Source organism: Drosophila kikkawai, chromosome 3L, assembly GCF_030179895.1.
Source record: "Drosophila kikkawai strain 14028-0561.14 chromosome 3L, DkikHiC1v2, whole genome shotgun sequence".
Taxonomy (NCBI): Eukaryota; Metazoa; Arthropoda; class Insecta; order Diptera; family Drosophilidae; genus Drosophila; species Drosophila kikkawai.
In genome coordinates this window covers 15,393,259-15,413,965 of record NC_091730.1, presented here as the reverse complement: position 1 = coordinate 15,413,965, position 20,707 = coordinate 15,393,259, and the positions used below count along the sequence as shown (strand labels likewise).

The 20,707-nt window shown below is 42.0% G+C and overlaps 1 protein-coding gene across 6 annotated transcripts in view; it reads right to left on the bottom strand.

Moving 5' to 3' along the window:
- The window catches only part of Svil (Supervillin), a 127,041-nt gene that overhangs the window by 47,302 nt on the left and 59,032 nt on the right, over nt 1–20,707 (bottom strand). For 5 of the 6 annotated variants that reach the window (XM_017167315.3, XM_017167317.3, XM_017167326.3 and 2 more), the window contains 8 exons: nt 19,133–20,705; nt 14,578–14,957; nt 10,873–11,334; nt 10,132–10,595; nt 9,883–9,982; nt 7,861–9,499; nt 1,475–2,064; nt 227–355 (listed from right to left, as the gene is read on the bottom strand). In XM_017167315.3, coding sequence (XP_017022804.1) covers nt 227–355; nt 1,475–2,064; nt 7,861–9,499; nt 9,883–9,982; nt 10,132–10,595; nt 10,873–11,334; nt 14,578–14,957; nt 19,133–20,705 — 5,337 coding nt within the window. The remainder of the gene's footprint in view (nt 1–226; nt 356–1,474; nt 2,065–7,860; nt 9,500–9,882; nt 9,983–10,131; nt 10,596–10,872; nt 11,335–14,577; nt 14,958–19,132; nt 20,706–20,707) is intronic. The other variant, XM_017167316.3, reaches the window with a different exon arrangement.

The window sequence follows — 20,707 nt, the reverse complement described above, 5'->3', positions numbered from 1 at the left end:
CACAGAGTAAGCAACAACAACAATAAATATTATGAATTGTAAAATATGTCTTATTTGTTTGTCATTCCAAAAAATATATATTTATGAGCATCGTGCAAATGTAAAACGAAAATGTTAGGGGGAAAAACAGCTGGAAAAGCTTTTGAAGAATCATTACGAATATCATTAGCTTCTCCTAGCTGACTTTTCCTTTGATATATGATTGATTGTAGTTAAGAAAACTCACCAAACTCGGCATCCAGCGTTGTATTTGGCGTTGACAGCTCTTCGGAACTTGGCAGGGAATGATCAGCGGCACTTGGAGTTGATACTTCGGCAGCTGCAGCTGGCGGAGAATGTCGGGATGATGATGATCCTGAAAGATATCATTTTAAGAGGTTTCTATAATTAATGCTTTGAAAAATAAACTTTAGAAACCTACAAAAATATTAAAATAAACCCAAAACTTCATGAATTACTGTAACTTTAGTGATAAAACCCTATTTTTCATTTCCTAATTAAAGTTATAAAAAAAACGTATGTGTTTCTAGGAAAACCTTAAAAGACACTAACTTGACGTACCTCTCGAGGCGGCCCTAGCTTTCAGATTACATGATTTCGATATGTACTTCTAATCTCAAGTGACCTGCGCAATGTATATATACCTATATACTCGTATATAGCTTCTCCCCCTTGAAATTTCACCCACAATGATATTGGTCACTAAAAATGTTACCCAACACACAGGCCTCAATTAGTTTGGTGATTGCCGCAGACGGCAAGTGACATACATTTTACAGCTTATTAACTTGGCCAACAACCGGCGGCTTGCTTGCTTCCAGCAACAATAACACCACAAACGATAGGCTAATGGCAAAATCTGACAAAACACACACACTGACCAGAGGTTCAAGGGGTTTTGTTTTATTTGGCTAATTAAAATTTAGGTCTGGAAATATATTATAGAGAGAGAAGGCTCTAAAATTGATCACTATACTAATTAAACACATGAAAGCTCTTCTTCCTAAATCCTAGAAATCCTTTTATTACCTCTTCATAAAGCTGAATATTAAAAGCTAAACATGATTACTTTTATGCTCAGAAACTCTCTAAATAAATAAAATAAAATAATAATAAATAAATTTTAATAATAAATAAATAAAATATAAAGAAAAACCTTTAGGAATAATATATTAAAGTAAATAGTTATGTTTTCTTTTCTTATATTTTTTCCTCCCATTTAGACCTAATAGCATAGCACTGCTACTTTCCTAGAAAAGATTTGTTTCCCCTTTAACCCGAACCCAGCTCTAATCTGCCTTCATTCTGGCTACTGTGGTCTTGGCCTTCTTGCTATGGTTGGCTGCCCCTTTGGGCCAAAACACACTGGGGTTCAACCTAGCGGTCGCTGGCTCGTTTACTTTATTGCTTCATGCTAATTTTTCGCAACTCAGCGGATGATGATGATGATGGTGGGGATGAACCCACTACTCACCCGTCGTTGCCCGCGGAGTACGCGACTGCTCCTGCAATTGCTGGAACATACTGGCCCTGGCCCGCACACTATTGCTACGCGTCAGTCCACTAGATGGCGCTGTGGTGTCTGTGGCGGTTGCGGTGGCTGCTGACGTTGCGGAAGCGGCTGTCTCATCGCTCAGCGACTGAATGGCCGAATCCGCCTCCTCCAGGCCGGACATCTCGAAGATGTGCTGTTCGCTGTCCGTCCCAAGCGACAGAGTCAGTTGCTCGCTGAGATTGACGCTGCCGGAGCTAGTGTCGTTAATCGAATTTTGGCGTGCCAATTGGTTGGTGGTGGTTCCTCCCTGGCTGGCCAAGTGGACAACGCGTGGCGACTGCAGCGGCTGTGTGGAGCTGCGTGTGAGACGATGAAAGGACGAGGCTCCGCCCGAGTGCGTGGACGAGGAGAGCAGCAGCGGTGCAGGAACGTGGCTGAGGGGCTGTCCGGTTATGGGCGAGATCAGCGGCGGATGTGGCAGAGCGTGACTCAAACGGATGTCCAGCGGCTTGGTGGGCTTAAAGGCAGACGTGGCCGAGATGTCAAAGGGCGCGGAGTTGGCTTTGAAGCTGGAAGAGGTGAAAATTATAAGTTTTAATTAATACATAGAATAATATAAAAACTGAACTTTTATGCTTTTTAATATAAAATAAAATATTTTCTAAATTTTTGTGGTTTATTTCACTTATCAAAATAACTCTTGTCTCGTGTGTGACATCATATTCTTTGCGAATATCAAACAAATTTAAAGAGTTTATGACTTTATGAGGTTTGAAAAATTGATAATCTCAAGAACAGAATGCCACTAAAAATGCTTATCAATAACAGATAAGAAACAATGGCATGTTTAAATAATTAATAAGGTTATGTGATTTTGGAAATGATAAACATTGTATCCTCAGATTATTTAATATTGTTATAATAAATTGTTAATAATAAATTGTTTTCACATATATTTCTTTACAAGAAAAATTAATTTAATATTTTTTGATATGATGTTCCCATAGTACTTTGGTTACGTTTTTAGTATCTGCTAAAATTTACATAACTTGGCTCAAACGACACTGCGTAAATCTCTGTGAATCTTCGTCTCTCTATCATTCTCTCGGACATAATTATAGGCAATTTAGTCTGGCTTTAATTATGATTTTGGTGGTGAAACTTTACAGCTGGCGGCTGCTGCTGGGTATTTTTCGGTTAATTCCGCCAGAGAGCCTCCAGGTGGTGAGCGAAGGTAAAAGTTTACCAGCTCGATGATGGCCAAAAGAATTAGCCAAATAATAAAAAAAAGCGCCAACAGTGAAAGGTAATTGTATTGATGATAAGGTGTAAAAAGAGGCAGCTTGTGTATATTTTTCCACACTAAACTCCCTAGTTTATCACCCTCTCAAAATACCTTTTCCATTCTACCGCATTCTTCTGCAGTCCAAAATTAGTATCTCACCTACAACTTGTTCAACTTTCGAGAGTTTTTTTTCCAATATTTGTTTTGTTTATCGAAAGCATTTTCCATTTTCCATGCCTGGCGCACACACGATGAGTGTTAAAAAAAAGAAGAGGAAGCGGAAAAAACAAACTAAAAATATACAAAAATTTAAATGCAACAACTAAGCTAATTGGATTTGGGAATGGCAGAAAAGTGTCCAACCAGAACAGAGAGAGAGCGAGAGGGACGAGGCAGAGAGGTTAAAAAAGCGAGAGAATGGCCAAATCTTTTCACAAACAACTAAAAAATAAACGTGATTTGGGGAAACAGTTGTCAAAGATTTATAAAAATAAGAGAAGAGCAGAGGAAAACAAATATATATATAATTAATACATAAAAAACAGATATTGTTTTGGCTACCGTAGCTGTGACACAAACCAAAATAAGTGTCCGTTTGTCCGTCAGTTTGTTTGTGTTTCTATACGGACAAACCAAAAATACTCAGAGACTATAAAAAATAGAGCTACAAAAATTGGTGACTATATTTATATAGTTTATAAGTTTGATTTACAATTAATTCACGCCTTCTAACTGTCATATAAATCTTATAGAACTTATTTTTAAAACTGTAACACTTGAATTGGCACTGCAACTTTCTTTTTGTTCAACTTTTTTAATCTTATTTATAATTAAAAATATTTTCGCATATTTGCACAATTTGTAGGCAATCAATTGGCACTTGAAAATGCTGTATTTTCTTTAGCTGCACTGTGATTTTTCCATGAAATTTATTTTTAGCACATTACGAAATTTATATATTAAGAGCTGAACCAAAAAACTTGCACATTTCACTGTATTTTTTCTTGGCATTTTCCTTTAGCGTGAATTTTGTTTTATTTTTTGTTTTATTTATAGTAACTACCTTTCCAAAAATTCACACGCGGCTCGTGGGCTTGTCAGCCGGCAGGCAACTGGCAAGGAATTTCCGTGGGGAACGTGGTTTTTCTTCAACTATCGGAACACACATATAGACAGCTCTATATACTATCTTGTTCTGCAGCTGATAAGAAAGGGAGCGAACGAAAGAACGACCGAAGAAACCGACCGACCGGACCGAGCTGCGATTTACTTTGATAATTTTATCAGTTAGTTTCGATTTCTTTTACACTATATTTGTTATTTTTGTCTATAATTATTTTGGCTTTACGTAAAATATAAATTATATTTCAGCGCGGCTGCCGCTCTGGCGTTATACGTGAAAATTGAAAAAGCGATCGCGAGCAACTGAGCGCAAAAATTGTACAAACAAAACGTCGAGAGAAAAGTCGAGTGGTTCGTGGTTCGGGGTGCTCTGCCAGCGTCGACGCTGCGTCGCTGTCGGCAAATTTAAATTATTTTCAGCTTTGTTTTCTTGCCTTTTTTATTGCCCCGCGCTTTATATTTATTTTGGTATGGTATTTTCCCCATTTTCCTTCAATTTTCTCTGTGTCTGGGAAATGTCTTTCCGAGTCTTTCCCGCTGCTCTCTTTGGTTCGGTTAAAAGAGAGAGAAATGTTACTCTTAGATTTTTATTTTTGGCAAGATTTCCTTGTGAATGGGCCACCGAGTTCTGAGGTGTGTGACATCTTTGTTTCATTTTTAGAAAAAATATTGACTCAACGGCTGGCATGCAGCATAAAATAATTACTTAGCTCATAGAAAACCTAAAAACTGATTTCCTTCATTGACATATTTATGACGTTCGCTTTTAGCCAATAAAAATTATTGAAAAGAGCAAAGTCTCCGCAATCGCTGACTAACTGTTCCTTTTTGTGGGACTTATCTTATCGGTTGAGATTATTGAAGATACAGCATAACTTCAAATTGGACGTATATAAGCTATATCGATTTAATCGCGAAACACTTGTCAGCGGATTCTTTGTTTACTCAAAAGGCTTTACACTTGGCAACAAGCCTTGATTGTTTTTTAAAAGAGGTTTTTGTGATAAGTTCAAAATAAGTGAGAAGAACATTTCGGACTTATTCGAATGGGTTTTAATTTAAATTGTATTTTGTTGTATTAAATATAAAAAAAACACATTTTTTTATGTAGAAAATTGTACATTTTAAGCAAATTTGAAATCAGTTTTTAAGTTCAAATAAGCCAAATAAATATATATTTTTTTGACACTCTTTTTATAGTTTGTCAATATTTTTAAAATCTTAAATTTTTTGGAACTGTTTATATTTTTAAATTCAATTATTCAAAATTAAATTTTTAGCATTTTTTTAATTTAATTTGTGCTATTATTAAATCTTTAATTGTATCTATGTGAGATCTTGTTTACATTTCCGAATATTTTTATATTATTTTCTGAATTTTCTTAATTCTTTAAGCTTGTAATTTCACAGTTTTTAAAGCAATAAAAAACAAATTATATTAAAATTATATTTAATGGTTTACTTAATGTTTCTCAGGGTTTTTTACACTCTTATCATTTCTATTCCTCTAATGAGTGCATATTGTTTTGTTTATATTGTTCCAGAAGGTTTTCAAGGATTTCCTTGTATGTTTTGTTACACTTTGAGTTCGATTTTCCTCTAGTTCTTAGTTTTCCCTTTCTTGTTTTTACCGTTTTCTGATATACGCCTCAAACATTTTTTCACTCTGACGTCGCTGCAGCAACAACATGGAACAACAAAAGCGATAGACGGCCGCCCTTCTAGGGAATCCTCCTGTCGTCTTCCAGCAGCGGTTATGACACGGAATTGGAATTTGGAAAAAAGGGCGCACGAGATACGAAAGTATCTGGTAACTGGACGCGTTCGAGCGCTGCAACCTACTGAATGCAACTGGCAAGCATAAATTACACGGCACAGAGCCCGCGTCGGGGCCAAATGGGCAAGAGATATATTGACAATATGCCGTTCGCTGAATGCAAATGTGACAGAAAGACTAACAGACAGACATAGCCAGCGAGAGTGTGAAGAACAAAAGAGGCACAGAACCTGGCTTATTGTTCTTGATGGTTTTTTATTATTTTTTTTTTTTTAGCAAAGGGAGTGCCACAGAGAGTGGAACAACACAAAGGCCGCCCCGAAAAAAAGAGCAACAATAATAATAACAGCAAAACACTCACCACCGACAACACAACACACACACTGACTAGTTATAAAATGCTGACATAAAAACACAGTTAAACCTGGCGAGGTGTGCTGAAAGAGGTAGAGGTGCGCTGCTCTGTCTAGTCGAAAGATTCAAGAATGCTTTTAGAAAGAAGAAACTAGGTTTACGAGCATGACATTGGCCAATCCGCAATTCGCAGAAACAATCCCATCATCATCTTCTTCTTAGTGGCCAAAGCAGTCAAAGAACAACTATGTAATTGTTTTGGAAATTATAGTGAAGTAATTTGTAAATTAAGTTCGAAGTAATTTGTTGGGGGATAGTTTGAGGAGGAGTTTGAGAAGAAGTTTGAGGAGTTGAGAAGGAAGAAGGCGGTTTGCTAAGAATTGTAATTGATTTTGTTTATATTTCATGGCTTAAACAAATTAAAAGCTGTATTTTTTGGGTTAAACTCTTCAGTTTACTTTTTAGTTTAAAGTGTTTTGTTTGTAATTCATTTTAATTTTTACTACTTAGTATAGAAATTCTAGGCAAAAGCTTCAAAATGCTTTCATTAATACATTGTTATGATAAAAATATATAACAGACGTTTAAGAATCTCATCAATAGTTAATAATAATAAGCAAGTACTCTGTACTTTCCTTTTTTGTACCTTCTTACCTAACCTGAAATATTCACAAATAATTTACCATTATTTTCTTCCCTTTTAACCCTTCTTTAACCCATTTCCCCTACCTGTCTTCCGACCCATAAAACCCAATCGACCTTCCCTAATCACCAAACCATTACTAACTCTTATTTGTATTTCGCGTTCTCGCGTTGTTGACCCCAATAGTTGGGCAGGTAATTAGGCAATAAGCCATAAGCTGCTTAAGTGACAAAAGCAACAACAACAACAACAACAGCAATAAAAACTAAAAAGGCGGCAAAGAAAAGTGAATTACATACAATATATGACAACGAATTGAGGTCATTGAAAACCTCCCCCAAATGGCTTGGCAAAGCAGCAAATGGAAATGCAATTAAAATATTGCCAAAAACTATTTCCTAGAAAAGTTGTATGAAAATTTCATCAGAAATGGCTAATATCAGAGCACCCCACAGGGGTTAGCCAAGTATGTCCACAATAATAAAGCTAATTAAGCCGATCATGACTGGATTATAATGCTTTCGGCGCCGTGGAGTATGAATGGCCTAACAACTGTGGCAACTTCCATTTGACACTGGCAGCCGCAGCAGCAGCACCGTGATGTTATAAATATTTATAGGCTCGGCCAAGTGCCAGCCAGAAATGTGCGCTTGCCGGACCAAAAATAGCATTGTGGATATTTCGTGTATGTAGAGAAGCACAGAAGCGGATTTCGCGTCTGGAATTCTTGGTCCAACGAAGCGTAAACCGGCGTCCGTTGCAGAAATCAGTTGACAGCTTGACAGGCCACACGGCGTATGCGTAATTTAGCGAGGGAGTTTTGCCATGGAAATTTTGAGAGAGAGAGAGAGAAGTTCTGACGGAAAAGGAAAGGATATTTTGCCTAAGCTTACGGATTTTGGGATTTATAATCTGATTATTAAGTTTCACTTTTCATTATTTTTATGGTTTTTAAAGAGATAAAATTATGAAGAACATTTTAATGAATCGTTATTGTAAGATTTTAATAATATTTTATGAGAATTGTTTAGAAAGGGAAAATATAAATAGTTTTTTATAAAAAATCGTATATTCTAAACCTAAATTTGACTTAATTTTGGTCTCATAAACCATTCTTAAGAGACCCTACTCTTAATATAAATTAATAAACTACTTTAAAAATATTTAAATAATCTCAAACTTACAAGCTCTTCTCCTCGCTGGTCACCGGCTGTGTCTTGTATCGCTCCCTCTGCAAATCCCTGCGCAGAACACTCGGCTTGAGCAGCCTGGGCGTGACACCCTGCTGTTCTACCTTGGAAGACGACCCTTCCAGTGGCGACTCCCAGCTGCCATTGGGCCCGCCAGCCGCACGGGCTGTGGGTGAGGACAGCATCTCCATGCGCTTGATTCGCTCAGCCACCGAAATGCTGGATGGTGTGGTCACAAAGTCAACAGGAGTACTCGGAGCAGCTTGCGACGTGGAGATGGCATTCAAGGCCGCTGCCAGATCCATAACAGGCGATGCATCCTGACGCTCCAGTGAACGAGTGCGACGTTTCAGCAAGCTATTGTTGGACTCTTCCAGGTCATGCGACGTAGAGCCCAGTGACCGGCGCTTCGAAGGGGAATCGCTCTTGAGGATTGAGGATAGGGAATCGGCGGCATTGCCTTCATGGTCCAGACCGCTCAAGTCGAACTCCTCGCGGCTGCTCTTGCGCGAGCTCTTCAAGATGGGACGTATCATCTCGTGCTCATCGGCCTCGCCAAATGATTTCTTTTTGAGTATGGGCTTTGGGGGACGCACTGCCTCTTCGCTGGAGGTGCTCTCCTGCTTCAGAATGGGTCGAATTTCATGCTCTTCTACGCCATCCTCCAGGGTAGAGCCACCATCATGGGCGGCCAGCTCAGCTGCTGCCAGAGTGACGGCCTGGGAGATAGATACATGCTTGTGGCATCCACCATCCGAGGGCGTAGATAGCGAATCCTTCTTCTTCAGGATGCTGTGCGGCTGACTCTCGTTGGCCGAGGGGCAGCCATCGCTCTTGCTGCTATCGTAGCTGCTCTGCTTGAGGATGCCATGGGCCTGATGAGCTGGACTCAGGCCGGTGCCCGCTTCTTCCAGAGAATTCCTGCGTGCCGATTTGATTAGTATGCTTCGCTCGTCCGGCGAATGGGAGCGGGAATAGTAGCGTGATTCGTCCAAGCTCGAACGCTTCTTGAGTATTCCCTGACGCTTGCAGCGGGCAGCTGCTCCTGCCAGCGGTGGATCCATTACGCTTGAGGAGAAGGTCACTGGCGAGGCATTGCTAGAGGCACTCGAGTTGCATTCGCCCAGGCCATGCTCCTTTTTCTTCAGTATAGACACAATTTGATTGGGCGCCGGTGGTGAGTTTTGAGCTGCAGCTCCACCCTCATCCGTGCTCTTGCGTCGCAATATGGCCGACATCTTTTGGCTGGAGGCAGGCTCTTCCGTAGGCTGTTGTTGCAGTGCCTGCTCCGATTGCTCTGCAATCTTCTTGATCTCCGCCAGATCGGTCTTGGTTCGCTCATTGAACTTTTGGGTCACATTTCGGGCTGCCACAGGCGCATGCAAGGGTCTTGGGGTGGGCAACACAGCGGTCATGGTGCGCACAGCAATCTCCGGATGACGCACGGCCGGATACGTTGGACGATAGGTGGTCTCTGACTTCGAGGTGGTCGTGGTCGTGGACTCACTGCAGGAACTCTTGAGCGGCGAGTGAAGCAAATCCCTCAAAGCTTCGTCATCGCCAGGAACCAAAGGACGGCCCATGCCCAGTTCACGACGTCGTCGACGGCGGTTCGAAGAGGCAGCAGCCTCATCTAAAAAGGAAATTAAATTAATTAATATATATAGAATTTTTTAAAGATTTTTTAAAGTAATTTAAAAAGCCACTGGACAAAACACGTGCATAACATTAACTGAGGGCAGGGACTTTTCACAGCTTGGAGGATTTTAACGTATTTTACACAGGTTTTCTCAATGGAAAAGCTTTCATTTTCAAACAGCACAAAATTGTAGTTAAAAAAGCTCATGATTTTCACGCTTAACGCTCAAAGATCAAAGATCGAGTGAATCCAGCGAAGGCAGCAGCTGCTCTGCTCTGCTCTCCATTTAAAAACCGATTTGATACGCATTCAAGCTTGAAGACAGTCCAATTTTGGTGCCGTTGCTGATGTGGTGCATCCATTGTGGGCCAACTTACCGCCATCCTTGGTGGCTTCCTCGGTCAACGAACGGTTTAGATTCGATTTCCGCTTGGCCGACTTGTCGCGATCACCCAAACGACGTGGCGATACTTCGGGCTGTGGAGTTAGATTAATTATTATAATTACTTGTTAATATTTATAAATGTTTAAAGAAAAGAAATCAAGTTTAAGAAGTTTCCTCCTTAACTTCTTTAAGAAGTTTCGTTTTTTCTGATTTCCTTCCCTTAAAAAACCCATTTCCTTACCGTTCTCTTGTGCTTCTGCACAGGACTTAGCTGCAGATTGGCCAAATGGTCACGTGTTCCATTCTCTGTTCCCTGGTCCGTGCTCATTGTGGAGCTACGTGGTCGCATACGAAGCGTGCACTCTGCCGAGGCCTTGGGCGGACTCACAGCTCCGCCCGTAAAGTGCAATTCGCTGAGGGATTGTTTCATCGAGAGGCCCGAACTGACGGCCACTAGGGGCTGGCGACGCTGTGTGGGCGGTGTGTCCGCCGGCTGCGAGGCAGATCTTGACTGGCCTCGGTTGGACGAACCTGCTGCCGCAGTGACTGGCTCTGAATTGAAGCCACTAATGATGACTTGACCCGGCGATTTGGGTGACAGCTCTGAGCTGCTGAGGCGACGTTGGGCCAAGGGTCCACCTCCGATGCGGAGCGATACGGGTGAACTATAACGTTGGCGCTGCTGCTCCTCTTCCTTCTTTTTATCTGCGGGTTTTTTTTTTACAGGGAGAAGGCACACACAATATTGAGAGGATGATGGAAATGCGGGTGGGAAAAAAACACACAGAGAAAAAGTTTATTTTCTTTTTTTTTTTAATATTTTTTCTCTGTGTGTTTTATTTAGATTAAAACATAAATACACGCAAAACAAAACTACTTTGGTTAGGGTTTTCAGAGGTAGAAAGGAGGTGGGAGTTGGACCTGGTGACCTCCAAAAATAGAGATAGCAGATAGAGAGAAAGAGTCTGAACTCGAAACTCACCCAGCGCGGCGGCGCGCAGACGACTCGCCTTGGTGGTGCGCACCGCTGGCGAGGTTTGGGGCGAGGTGGCCGATGAGGAGCAGCTGCCACCGCCGCCACTGCCGCCGCTAAGCAGCGGACTGGCAATTGCAAGCGGAGGAGCAATGGTGGATGAGGAGGAGGCGGATATAGAGGCAGAGGCGGCGACAGAGACCGAACCCAGACGCAGTGGCGACACGGGATTCTTGCGGCGTTTGGCTGGTGAAGATGCAATCGATGTTGTAGCAGTGGCTAAAGGCGGCATGGGCGTGGCCTGGCTTTGTTGTTTTTGTTGGTTAGTATTGTTGTTGCTGCTGCTGCTGCTTATGTTGCTGTTAATGTTGCTGTGGCGTTGCCTCGTGTTGCAGTTATTGTTGTTGTGTTGGCTGTTGGTGCAACTAATACTGCATTTGCCAGCTTTTCCTCCTCTTTGGCTGCTGCTGGCTGTTATTTTTTTGTAATGCGTGGAGTTTTTTGTTTGATTTTGTTTTGTTGATATAGTAAAGACATTAAAGCATATGATTGCGGCTTGTGTTGTGGTTTGCTGTTTGTTTTTCGTGAAAGGTTTCGATTGCATAATAATCACAAGGGGAAGAAAAAGACTCAAAACTTAAGACTCAAGATCTCAAATCTCATATCTAAACTCTGGCAAAGATTGATTGGTTGGTGACAACGAAACGTTGATTGTTGCGAAAGTGCTTTTGCTGTGACAAAAGAAAAGCATTAAGATGAACGAGGAAAGTTTTTTTCGAGCCGATCTCTCAGGTCATTAGGTTGGCCCCCATTTTAATGATGATGTATTAACTCCTAACTTGTCATCATTAATAGAGCTATTCGAAAACATTAAACTGACAAAAAGGCAGCGATTAGATTATCGCCGATCGATTAGATTTCGCTCGTAAATATAAACCAGAATTTATGACTCTCTAAAGAGGTAAATATGTGGTGGGAATTCTCCAAAAATAAACATGGATAATGGGCACTTAATAACTGCTACTAGAGGAGAGCTGTATAAATCAATTGGGGCTTGTTGGCTAATGGATTTTTAAAGAAATTTGGGAAATATTAAGCATAAAATAAACATGGTGAAAAGTATTCAATTATCTAAGGTTATATCAGAAATAAATATAAAAAAAATTGAAATTTAATAATTAAAAAAAAGGCCTAAGTCCACATAACCCTTAATGTATTTCATTATTAATATTAAAAATTAAATGAACCTTTATGGGATTTTATTAAGATAAAGATATCGACCTTCTGACACATGCAACTCTCTCCATAGAATTTCTAGCATTTCTCTAAAGTTCTTTTATAAAAAAAAATCTACAAAAACCAAATCTCTCCATAAAATTTTTCTAAAATTCTTTTAAAACAAACAAAAGCCACGTTACTGTAATCCACACCTCTTAACCTTCCTCTGTGTGCCCTCTGGAAAGGCTGGTGGCTTATGTAAAGCCAAAAAACGATTTCATAATCCACACAGAAGACGAAGCACAAGAAATGGGCGCAAAAAAATAGAAAAATAAAACACATTTTTTGAGCAAATCATCTCCGGGAATCTCCGCCCGTTCATTGCCTTTTCTGCCTGTCTGTCAAAGATCAGTGAACGCTCCCAACACTTTCCTGACGATCATTGGCCCATCCAGAGGGGCACAGAAATCAAATTAAAAGCAGGGAAAAAATTGCCAAATTGGTAAATATTGAAATCCATATGCGAGAAGCTTTGTGAAAACAAAACAACGGCGAAACAATTGGAAGGGAAATCGATATGGCAAGGCGGTAGAGCCGATCATCAAAAACTGTGTTTATTATTATTTTTCGGAACCCTCCCGGTTCTGTGTGTGGCCGCGCACACAAATCTGCAGTAAATCTTAACGATTAAACGGAGCGTTCCCATAACCAAGTGATAGGCAGATCAAAGATCGGTAGGAGACTTTCTCGAGAGCCGGAAAACCGTTAAAGAAACAGAAAGAAAGAGGGGTCGTGTCGTCTGTCAGAAATTTATGAAACCCATGTCCACATTTGATAATAAACCCGATTTCCGATCCATTCATTGATAAATATATATAAAAAATACAGAGAAATGGGCACAGCCTCGTCTTCGAAGACGGGGGACCTATTAGCAATTTTATGGCATCTTTCATTTGCCTAAGTTGCGTGAAGACCCGACTCTCGTTCATTGGGTTCGATTTTACATTTAATGACAAACAATTTTATTCATTTATACGCAGGTTTTTGGTTTTTTAGTTTTTTCGCAGAAACCTATCGCTTGGGAAACCTCCGCTCGATAAACTCATAATGCGAATAAATAAATTGCGCAAATCGCTTTATATAATTCGGACCTGTTAGATGTTTTCTGACAGCAGTCAAAACATTTGAAAACATTCGAATTGATTCGACTTGAATCGAGTTGCTCAATTGCAATTTGATTTAAATGTTTTTGCGGCCGAAGGTCTCTCGGTCTAAATTAACATTTGTCTAGAAAACGCTTTTCGCTTGATTGGCAAGCCGACAAAAATCTAATTTAGTTTAAATTGCTTTTAAGTGTGCAGAAAAAAAAAGGCAGCGAAGAAACCCGGTGTTGTCTCGCCTCTTCCGATAATGGAGTTGGTTTTATTTCTATTTCTCTTTATTTTTTATTTTGGCTAATTTGCAGAAAACGTTGACAGGCCGCGGTTCAGGGCTGAGTCGGCATGGGGCGGGCTAATTACCTCAACTTTGGTTGGGAAAGTTTGCCCCCAAGAATTAATGAATTTGTTAAGCAGAAAAAACGAAATAAAGGAAGCGGGAGGGAGAAGGTAAATTAAAGTGTGAGATCAAAAAACGATCAAGAGAAATGGCAGTGAAGGGTTTGAGATAATTGGTGGATTTCTTTGGGGAGATTTAAGGATGAGAGATTGGAATAAAGGGGTCCTTAAAGGGTTTAGAGGAAATGGAGCCTTAAAGTAATGATCATGAATCAAGGTAGATTTTTTTTGAAAGGTATAAATGTCAGATTCATAAACAAACTCATTAAATGAGCAACTTGAGTGGGTAACTCTTCAGAAAAGGGGATCCTTTACTGTCTATAAGGGTTGTTTGCAATTGATCTAAGGGATCAAGTTCTCAAATAAAGGGTGATCTTAAAATGATCAACTCAGGTGGGTAAAAAAGAAAGGTAATATCCAAAGACTTCTTTGTATAGAAATTTTAAAACTCTTGGGACATAACAACCCCTAGAGGAAATAATTATAACAGGGATCGAAAAGCAATCAACTGGGATATTTCTTTGATAAAGGAAGAACACAATTACGTATTTACATTTATTTTGAAATTTATATAAGATAATCGAAAGCTTTCTGTAAATGATCAGCCAGAGCTAAGGCAGAAGGGATTACGAAGGATTTAAAAAGAAATATGATAAATAAATACATATATGATAAATAAAGAATAAGAGTAATTGATATGTTGTCGAAGATATGCAATGGATTTTCCTGACTTCCTGACAAATTATGAAAAAGGGTAGGTAAGTAAACAATATCTTAAAAACAGGACCCATAATTTATAAACATTTTAGCTAAAGAAGCACAGGATCTGAAAGCAGCAACTAGGACATCACAAACACAAGTCAGACAAAGACAATCAAAGACAAATCACTGGAACTTGCAACAAAACACAACACAAAAACCAAACCAAATCAAAACTCACCTGAGATGGCGTTCGATGAATCGAGGCAGGATGTGACAATCGCTCCTGGCTGAGACTCTATCGACGGAGTTTTAAGAACTGCAGCGCAAGGATTAAGCTGGTAGTGATGCTGGTGATGATGATGATGCGAGGATGGTGGTGGCGTGGCCGGGCCGTGGGTCATCACAGTGGTGGCTGCCGTCTCATAGGCGGAACTATTACCATTCGCCGAGGATGGGGTATCAACTGCGGCAGCACCTGGTTGTGGTTGCTTATTATTCCGTCTCCTAGTGGGCGAGGGTGAGCTGCAGGAGGAGTCACTGTGTCCGGCGACAAACGGCGGCGGCGAGTGTCCGGCGGAACTCTGGCGACTGGCGGAGCGTGTGGTGCGCGTTATAAATCTGCGAAGGCGACATTCGATTACTTATAGTTTTATTTCTTTTTAAGTCATAAGCATTTAATTTAATTTTCACGGCAACAAAACAACACACACATGCCAAAAAGAACACAGCCAAAACGAGATATACGATCCGGCAGATGGAAAGATACACGGAACAGAGAATTACGAAAAGAGATACATCCGCTAGAGGCGGCACGGCTAGACGGCAGCAAACACGCTCGGCAACTGCCGAGGTTTGGCCCAGCAAACACAGTGGAAACCCACGGATTCGACTCGACGAGAGCGGTTTTCGGTTTGCTTTTTGTTTTGTTGTTATTTTTCTGTTTTGTTTTGGATTTTTTTTTTGGGTTTTTGCCGCTTGGTATCTTGCAGATACATGGCCACAAAACTCACTCAACTCACTCAAAGCAGAAATCACTCGAAAACGGAGCGCAGAGAGTGCCCGAAAAATTTGCACATTTGCGCCAGGTAGCGGTGTATGCCGTCAGAGATACAGATACAAGATACAAACACAGGCTTTATCTCTTCGACCGTCAAAGAACAAAGCGTAACAAGTTTGTTATTGTTATATAGATTGCTATTACTGCCGAGCCGTTGCCGAGCATTACCATTTGCACGCATGCGCAACAGGCGGCGGCGCAGCGCAGGTAGCTCCCAGCTGCAAAAGTATCTCAGAGTACGCCCCGTAAGCGATATCCATTTAGCGCAGACACTTCCTCATCTCATCTCTCTTCGGCTGACAATGCATTTTGTGTCTGTTTAGCGAGCGAGTGAAGAATTTTGCAGCTTGCTTGTGGATAGTCAATGAAGCGAAAGACTGCGGTCTCAGACTTGGCTCTGTCTATTTGTCGCTTTTGTTGTAAGGTTTGTTAGTTAGTTTATTAGTCGGTTTGTTAGAGGGTTTGTTAGTGGGTCAGGTTATGTGCCAGTTTGTCCTCTAGTGGGGCATCCCTTAGTCAGTCAGTTTGTTTGTCTGTCAGTTGCTTGTCCGTCAGTTTGTCCGTAAGTTTGTCCGCCAATATGTTTGTCAACTAGTTTGTTTGTCTTTTTCTAAGTTTGTCTTTTAGCTAGTAGTATTATATTAGTTTCATGTTTTCCATCCTGATAATTGATTCAATATTTCCGTTTGTCGGTTAGCTTATCCGTCAAATTTTCTTGGTATTGTGTCCGTCCATTTGTCCGCAAGTTTGACCCTGAAAAGCGGTTTGTATTTTTCGTTAGCTGGTCCATAAGTTTATCCCTCTTTTATGTTATCCTTATATTTATCCTACAGTTTATGTTATAGTTTGCCCTGTAGTTTGTCCGTTAGTTTGTCCGTCAGATTTGTCCGCCAGTTTATCCAGATGTAAGCTACAAATTTATCCGTTTTTGGCGAGATGTATTATTTTATCCTTTAGCTAAGCTATAATTTTATCCGTTTCCTCGACGATCAGTTCAGTTTATTCATCAGTTCACCAGTTTATTCATCAGACATGCCACAGTTCGTCCATGAGTCTGTCCCACCGTTTGCCCATCTGTTTTTCCGCCAGTCTGTCCGTCAGTCAGTTGTTTTTTGTTTTGTCTCCATTGGTCTGTCAGGTAGACAGGCTGCTGCACATTTAAATGTCGCGACGCATCAATGTCACTTTTTGCTTTGTGTACTTTATGATGGCACGAGACGATGGCACACAAAGATACAATGTTTTTCAGTACACTCGTCTGTGTGGAGAGGCAAGGCATGATCATTTCCAACCAAAACAGTGGGAATTATCCCGAAGGAGTGAGGCTATGATTTCAGGAAGTAGGTTAAGGGATTAGCCCAAGAAGAAAATAATATGTCTGGAGATTGAAAGTTATTTATTGAGGGATTAATCCTTAGAAAAGAAGTGAGTCTGGAGTCTGGGATAATTATAATCTATAATAATACGAGATACTGTCTGGCTGCTTTGAAAGCTAAACTAATTTTTAAAGTAGATTGTCTTTAAATTGTATGCTAAGATCAGACACATTTGACAGACAAACAAATAATTAAATCGAGCTGAAGACTCCTCATTTCATTGGAATTACAAACAGAGGTTGAATTCAATTATTATTTCTGAATTTCTTTACAAGCAGCTTCTTTTCGGTTGACCTTAGGGTTAAGATTTCTGGGAATTCAATTTCAAGGGTATTCCCCAGGCCTTCACACTCTTCCAACTGCCTTTAATCTCAATCTTGATTATTATTTAGATGATCATCAGCTTGTTTTGCTTTTCAGTTTTAGATTCTTGCTTGCTGCTCTCGCTTGACTTTGTCCGCCCGTCAAATGGAAATTTCCATAAATTGTATAAATTGCTAGAGACGCATATGACGTATCATCTGCTGGCTACTGAAGGAGGAATCTGCGATTGCCGAGAACTTTCCAACTCGTTGGAAAAACCGAACGAAAAAAAAAGGAAAAGTGATGATGAGGTGAGCGAGTCTCGTGTTTAACCAGTTTGTGAATGTTTTTCTTTGTTTTTCCTGTGTTTTTTTTTTGGGAGGCCGAAGCTCAGCAAGCAGCTGCGAGAGGAAAGCGAAAACCAGGACTAGAGACTATTGACGATCTGGGCCAGGCTCAAAACTGGCCATTAAATATATGGATACCCAAGCGGTGGACACAGCAGGTGATCGGATGACGGTGTTGACACCATCGAAAACATAAAATAAAAACCAGATAAATTCCACACTTAATTGCCGGGCATTCAAATTTTTGTTTTTTTTTCGTCTTCACCGAAGATTCTACATTGAATGCATTTTCGAGACATTTTAGAAAATCTTGTCGCTTTTACCACTCTTCATTTCTTTTATGCTGTTTGGTGGAGGTGCTGCTGCTGCTGCTGATGCGGCTTTTATGAGGCATTTTTGTAGCGAAAGCCTATTGGAAAAACTTGTCGCTGGTCTTGGTCTCAGTTTCAGTTTCGGTTTCGGGTTTGCCTGTAAAACAGGTGCTTTCTACGCGGCATTTCTTTTCGGGTATGGGGGGGTCGATCGGCTTGGTTGGTTGGTCGTGCCCAGGTTGGAGGTTCGGATGGGGTCATCAGCGACAATGTGCCATTCGCTTTGTGATATATCACATTATAATTGATGGAACTGGAGAGTCTTGGGAGACCCGAGACCGGCTGCCGCCGCTGCGAATTGCACTCTCCACGCACTGATGCGATATTGCCGAAGATGTCGCCGCGATACCGATCCCAAAATCCGATCCCAAACCCCCAAACAATGGACCACGTAACACCCCAAAGGCAAAGAGAAAAAAAATATGAAGCGAACAATACATGGATTTTGTTTGTTAACAAGCCCCCACCTGCCCTGTCTCTGGCTCTGTGAATCTACCCAAATCTCCGATTTGTTTGGGGGCCCGGCTTAAAGAGAGCCGCCAAGTCGGGGACCATTGTATAACACGACATCGGACAATATAAGCGAAGATAGCAGCATATTGAGGAGCTACAAGAAAGAGGTGGTGCCACAATGCTGCCAATTTGTTTTGATTGTGACTCCAAGGATTATGTGTCCGCGGCCCAGGCTTACACAGCTTAGTTGCATTGGAAATATGGTTATAGTGGGGGAGAGAGAGAGCAGCTTTAACACGGTCCATAGAATAATACCTATTACTAAAATCGCATTATACTTATGCCGGGTTAATCAGCCGCAGTATTCCTGGAACAAAACGCTTTCACGCACCTGCTCCACCTCCCTGCTCATCTCTCCTTTTACTATGGTAATCAGCTTGATGACCCCGAAGTAATTCCAATCAAAGCCAGCACAAGCACAGTGGAGCTCAACAAAATAGCAAAGAAATACAAATAAATAGAGGAGGGAAATGGGAATAAAATCCTCTACTCTTAAATATATATTATCATCTTCTCAAAATTTGTATTTACTCAATATTATTTATATTTTTCTACCATTAATCCTCACTGTGCTGGCCTAATTAGCCAGGTTGAAGCAACATCATGCTGGCTACACCCACACCTCCTCCCAACCTGACTCGTAATCATGACAACCAATTCCCTAACCTAACGACGACGAGAAAACAGAACTAATTATGCGCTTAATTGCGCAGGCAACAGATTCAATACAGACTATTTCGGGGAGGGTGACGCTGGTGAAGAGTGAAGTTTTACAAGGATTCTTGGATACCATGCAGGGGATAGGGTGTGGTCTCTCACAGCTTACCTGCGCGCATTGGTGGCCTGATGGTGGTGATGTGGCTTGGGTTCTACTAGTTGCAATGAAGATGGATGAGCGTGTGGTGAATCTGCTTCGGGATCTGACTGGTGGCCATTGGCCGACACACCATTGACCAGTTCCTGGCCCGCACTAGTGCCAAGTTCCTGGCCCCAGCGATCCAAAGTGTCCACAACATCATTCTGATTGAACTGCAAAGTGTTGTCGTACTCTTCATCATTGTCGTGGAGGGTGCGCCTCAGGGGTAGCTTGGGCGGTTCCACGAATAACCTATCCGTGTTGATGGGCTTCCCGGCATCGTAGGTAGGGGCATCGTAGGCACGGGCCTCGTAGGAAGGAGCATCCTCTGAAACGGGCACTGCTCGCTCCAGACTCTTGGCCAGGCGTAGACTTAGCCGGCTAGAGTTACCCTTAAGCTGGGAGCCCGACGCTATAGAATCATCTTCGGTGGCAGGTGGCAGTGAGTTGGCCTTGACACTCAGGTTGGTGACCTTGTGACTGGAGTGCAGGGGATGAAGGCCATCCTCCTCATCGTCGCTGCTGGAGGGAGCTCCCCTTGCCCCGGAGGCAGAGCCTCCTGGGAGCTGAAGATCCTTGGCCAGATGTTGCTGCTTTGGCTCCTTGGAGTTGCCACTGCTGCTCATCGAGGGATTGAGGTAGTGATGGTGCAATGGCCAAAAGGTCGCCAGCTTGTCGGTTGGGGTCTTAGGGGAGTCCTGCTGGGATTGATCCTCTTTCGGTTGCTCCTTCTCCTTCTCCCGTTCCTGCTCCTCGTTGCTGCTGCTGCTGCTGCTGCTGGTGTGACCCACGTCCAGGTTCTTCTCCTTGCATATTATGTCGTATAAGGCGCTAATGGGACGCGACTCACTGCGCACGCGCACCGCTCGCCGGGATCGGCTGTGGAAACGCTGCTTGTGCCGGCTATTGCGACCGGATGCGGATGCAGATACGGTTACGGAGGCGGATACTACGGGACTAGCCTGCTCTACGGGATTACAACTACTTATGACCGTGCTGGATGTGATGGGGGAGTTGTGGTTCGTGACTGGCTCGTTGCCGTCGTGGCTAACTTCACCTTTGGTAGGGCTCACAGATCCCTGAGAGTATCTGAAGAAGCGACCCTCGCTCCCGGTCCTTGGCTGCGACCTCCTGCTGCGACTTCCGCCTGCGCGCCCCTCGCTGGACGCAGAGTCGCCACGAAAAAACGAAGCTGGTGCCACACTCGTTGCCGTGGAGGTTTTGGGAAAGGATCGCTGTTCCACCAACTGAGTGCTGGGTGTACTGTAGACACTGCGGTAGTTCTCGTTTAAAGCTCCCGCATCCGACACATTTGGTGTGTGGATTCTCAGCTGAAGATCCGTATAGTAGGCGGGTGTGGTATGGTGATGGAAATGCGGATGCTGGCCACGATACTTCACCGGGACACTGCTCCTCTGTGAGCTGGAGTCCTCCGAGTTGGTCTGCTGCTTATCCTGAGTTGGCAGCGGCTTCGCTAGCTTCTTCTCCTGAGTTTTGGCAGTGGCAGGTGCTGTGGATAAGTCACTAGAGGCCGCAATGGTTTCT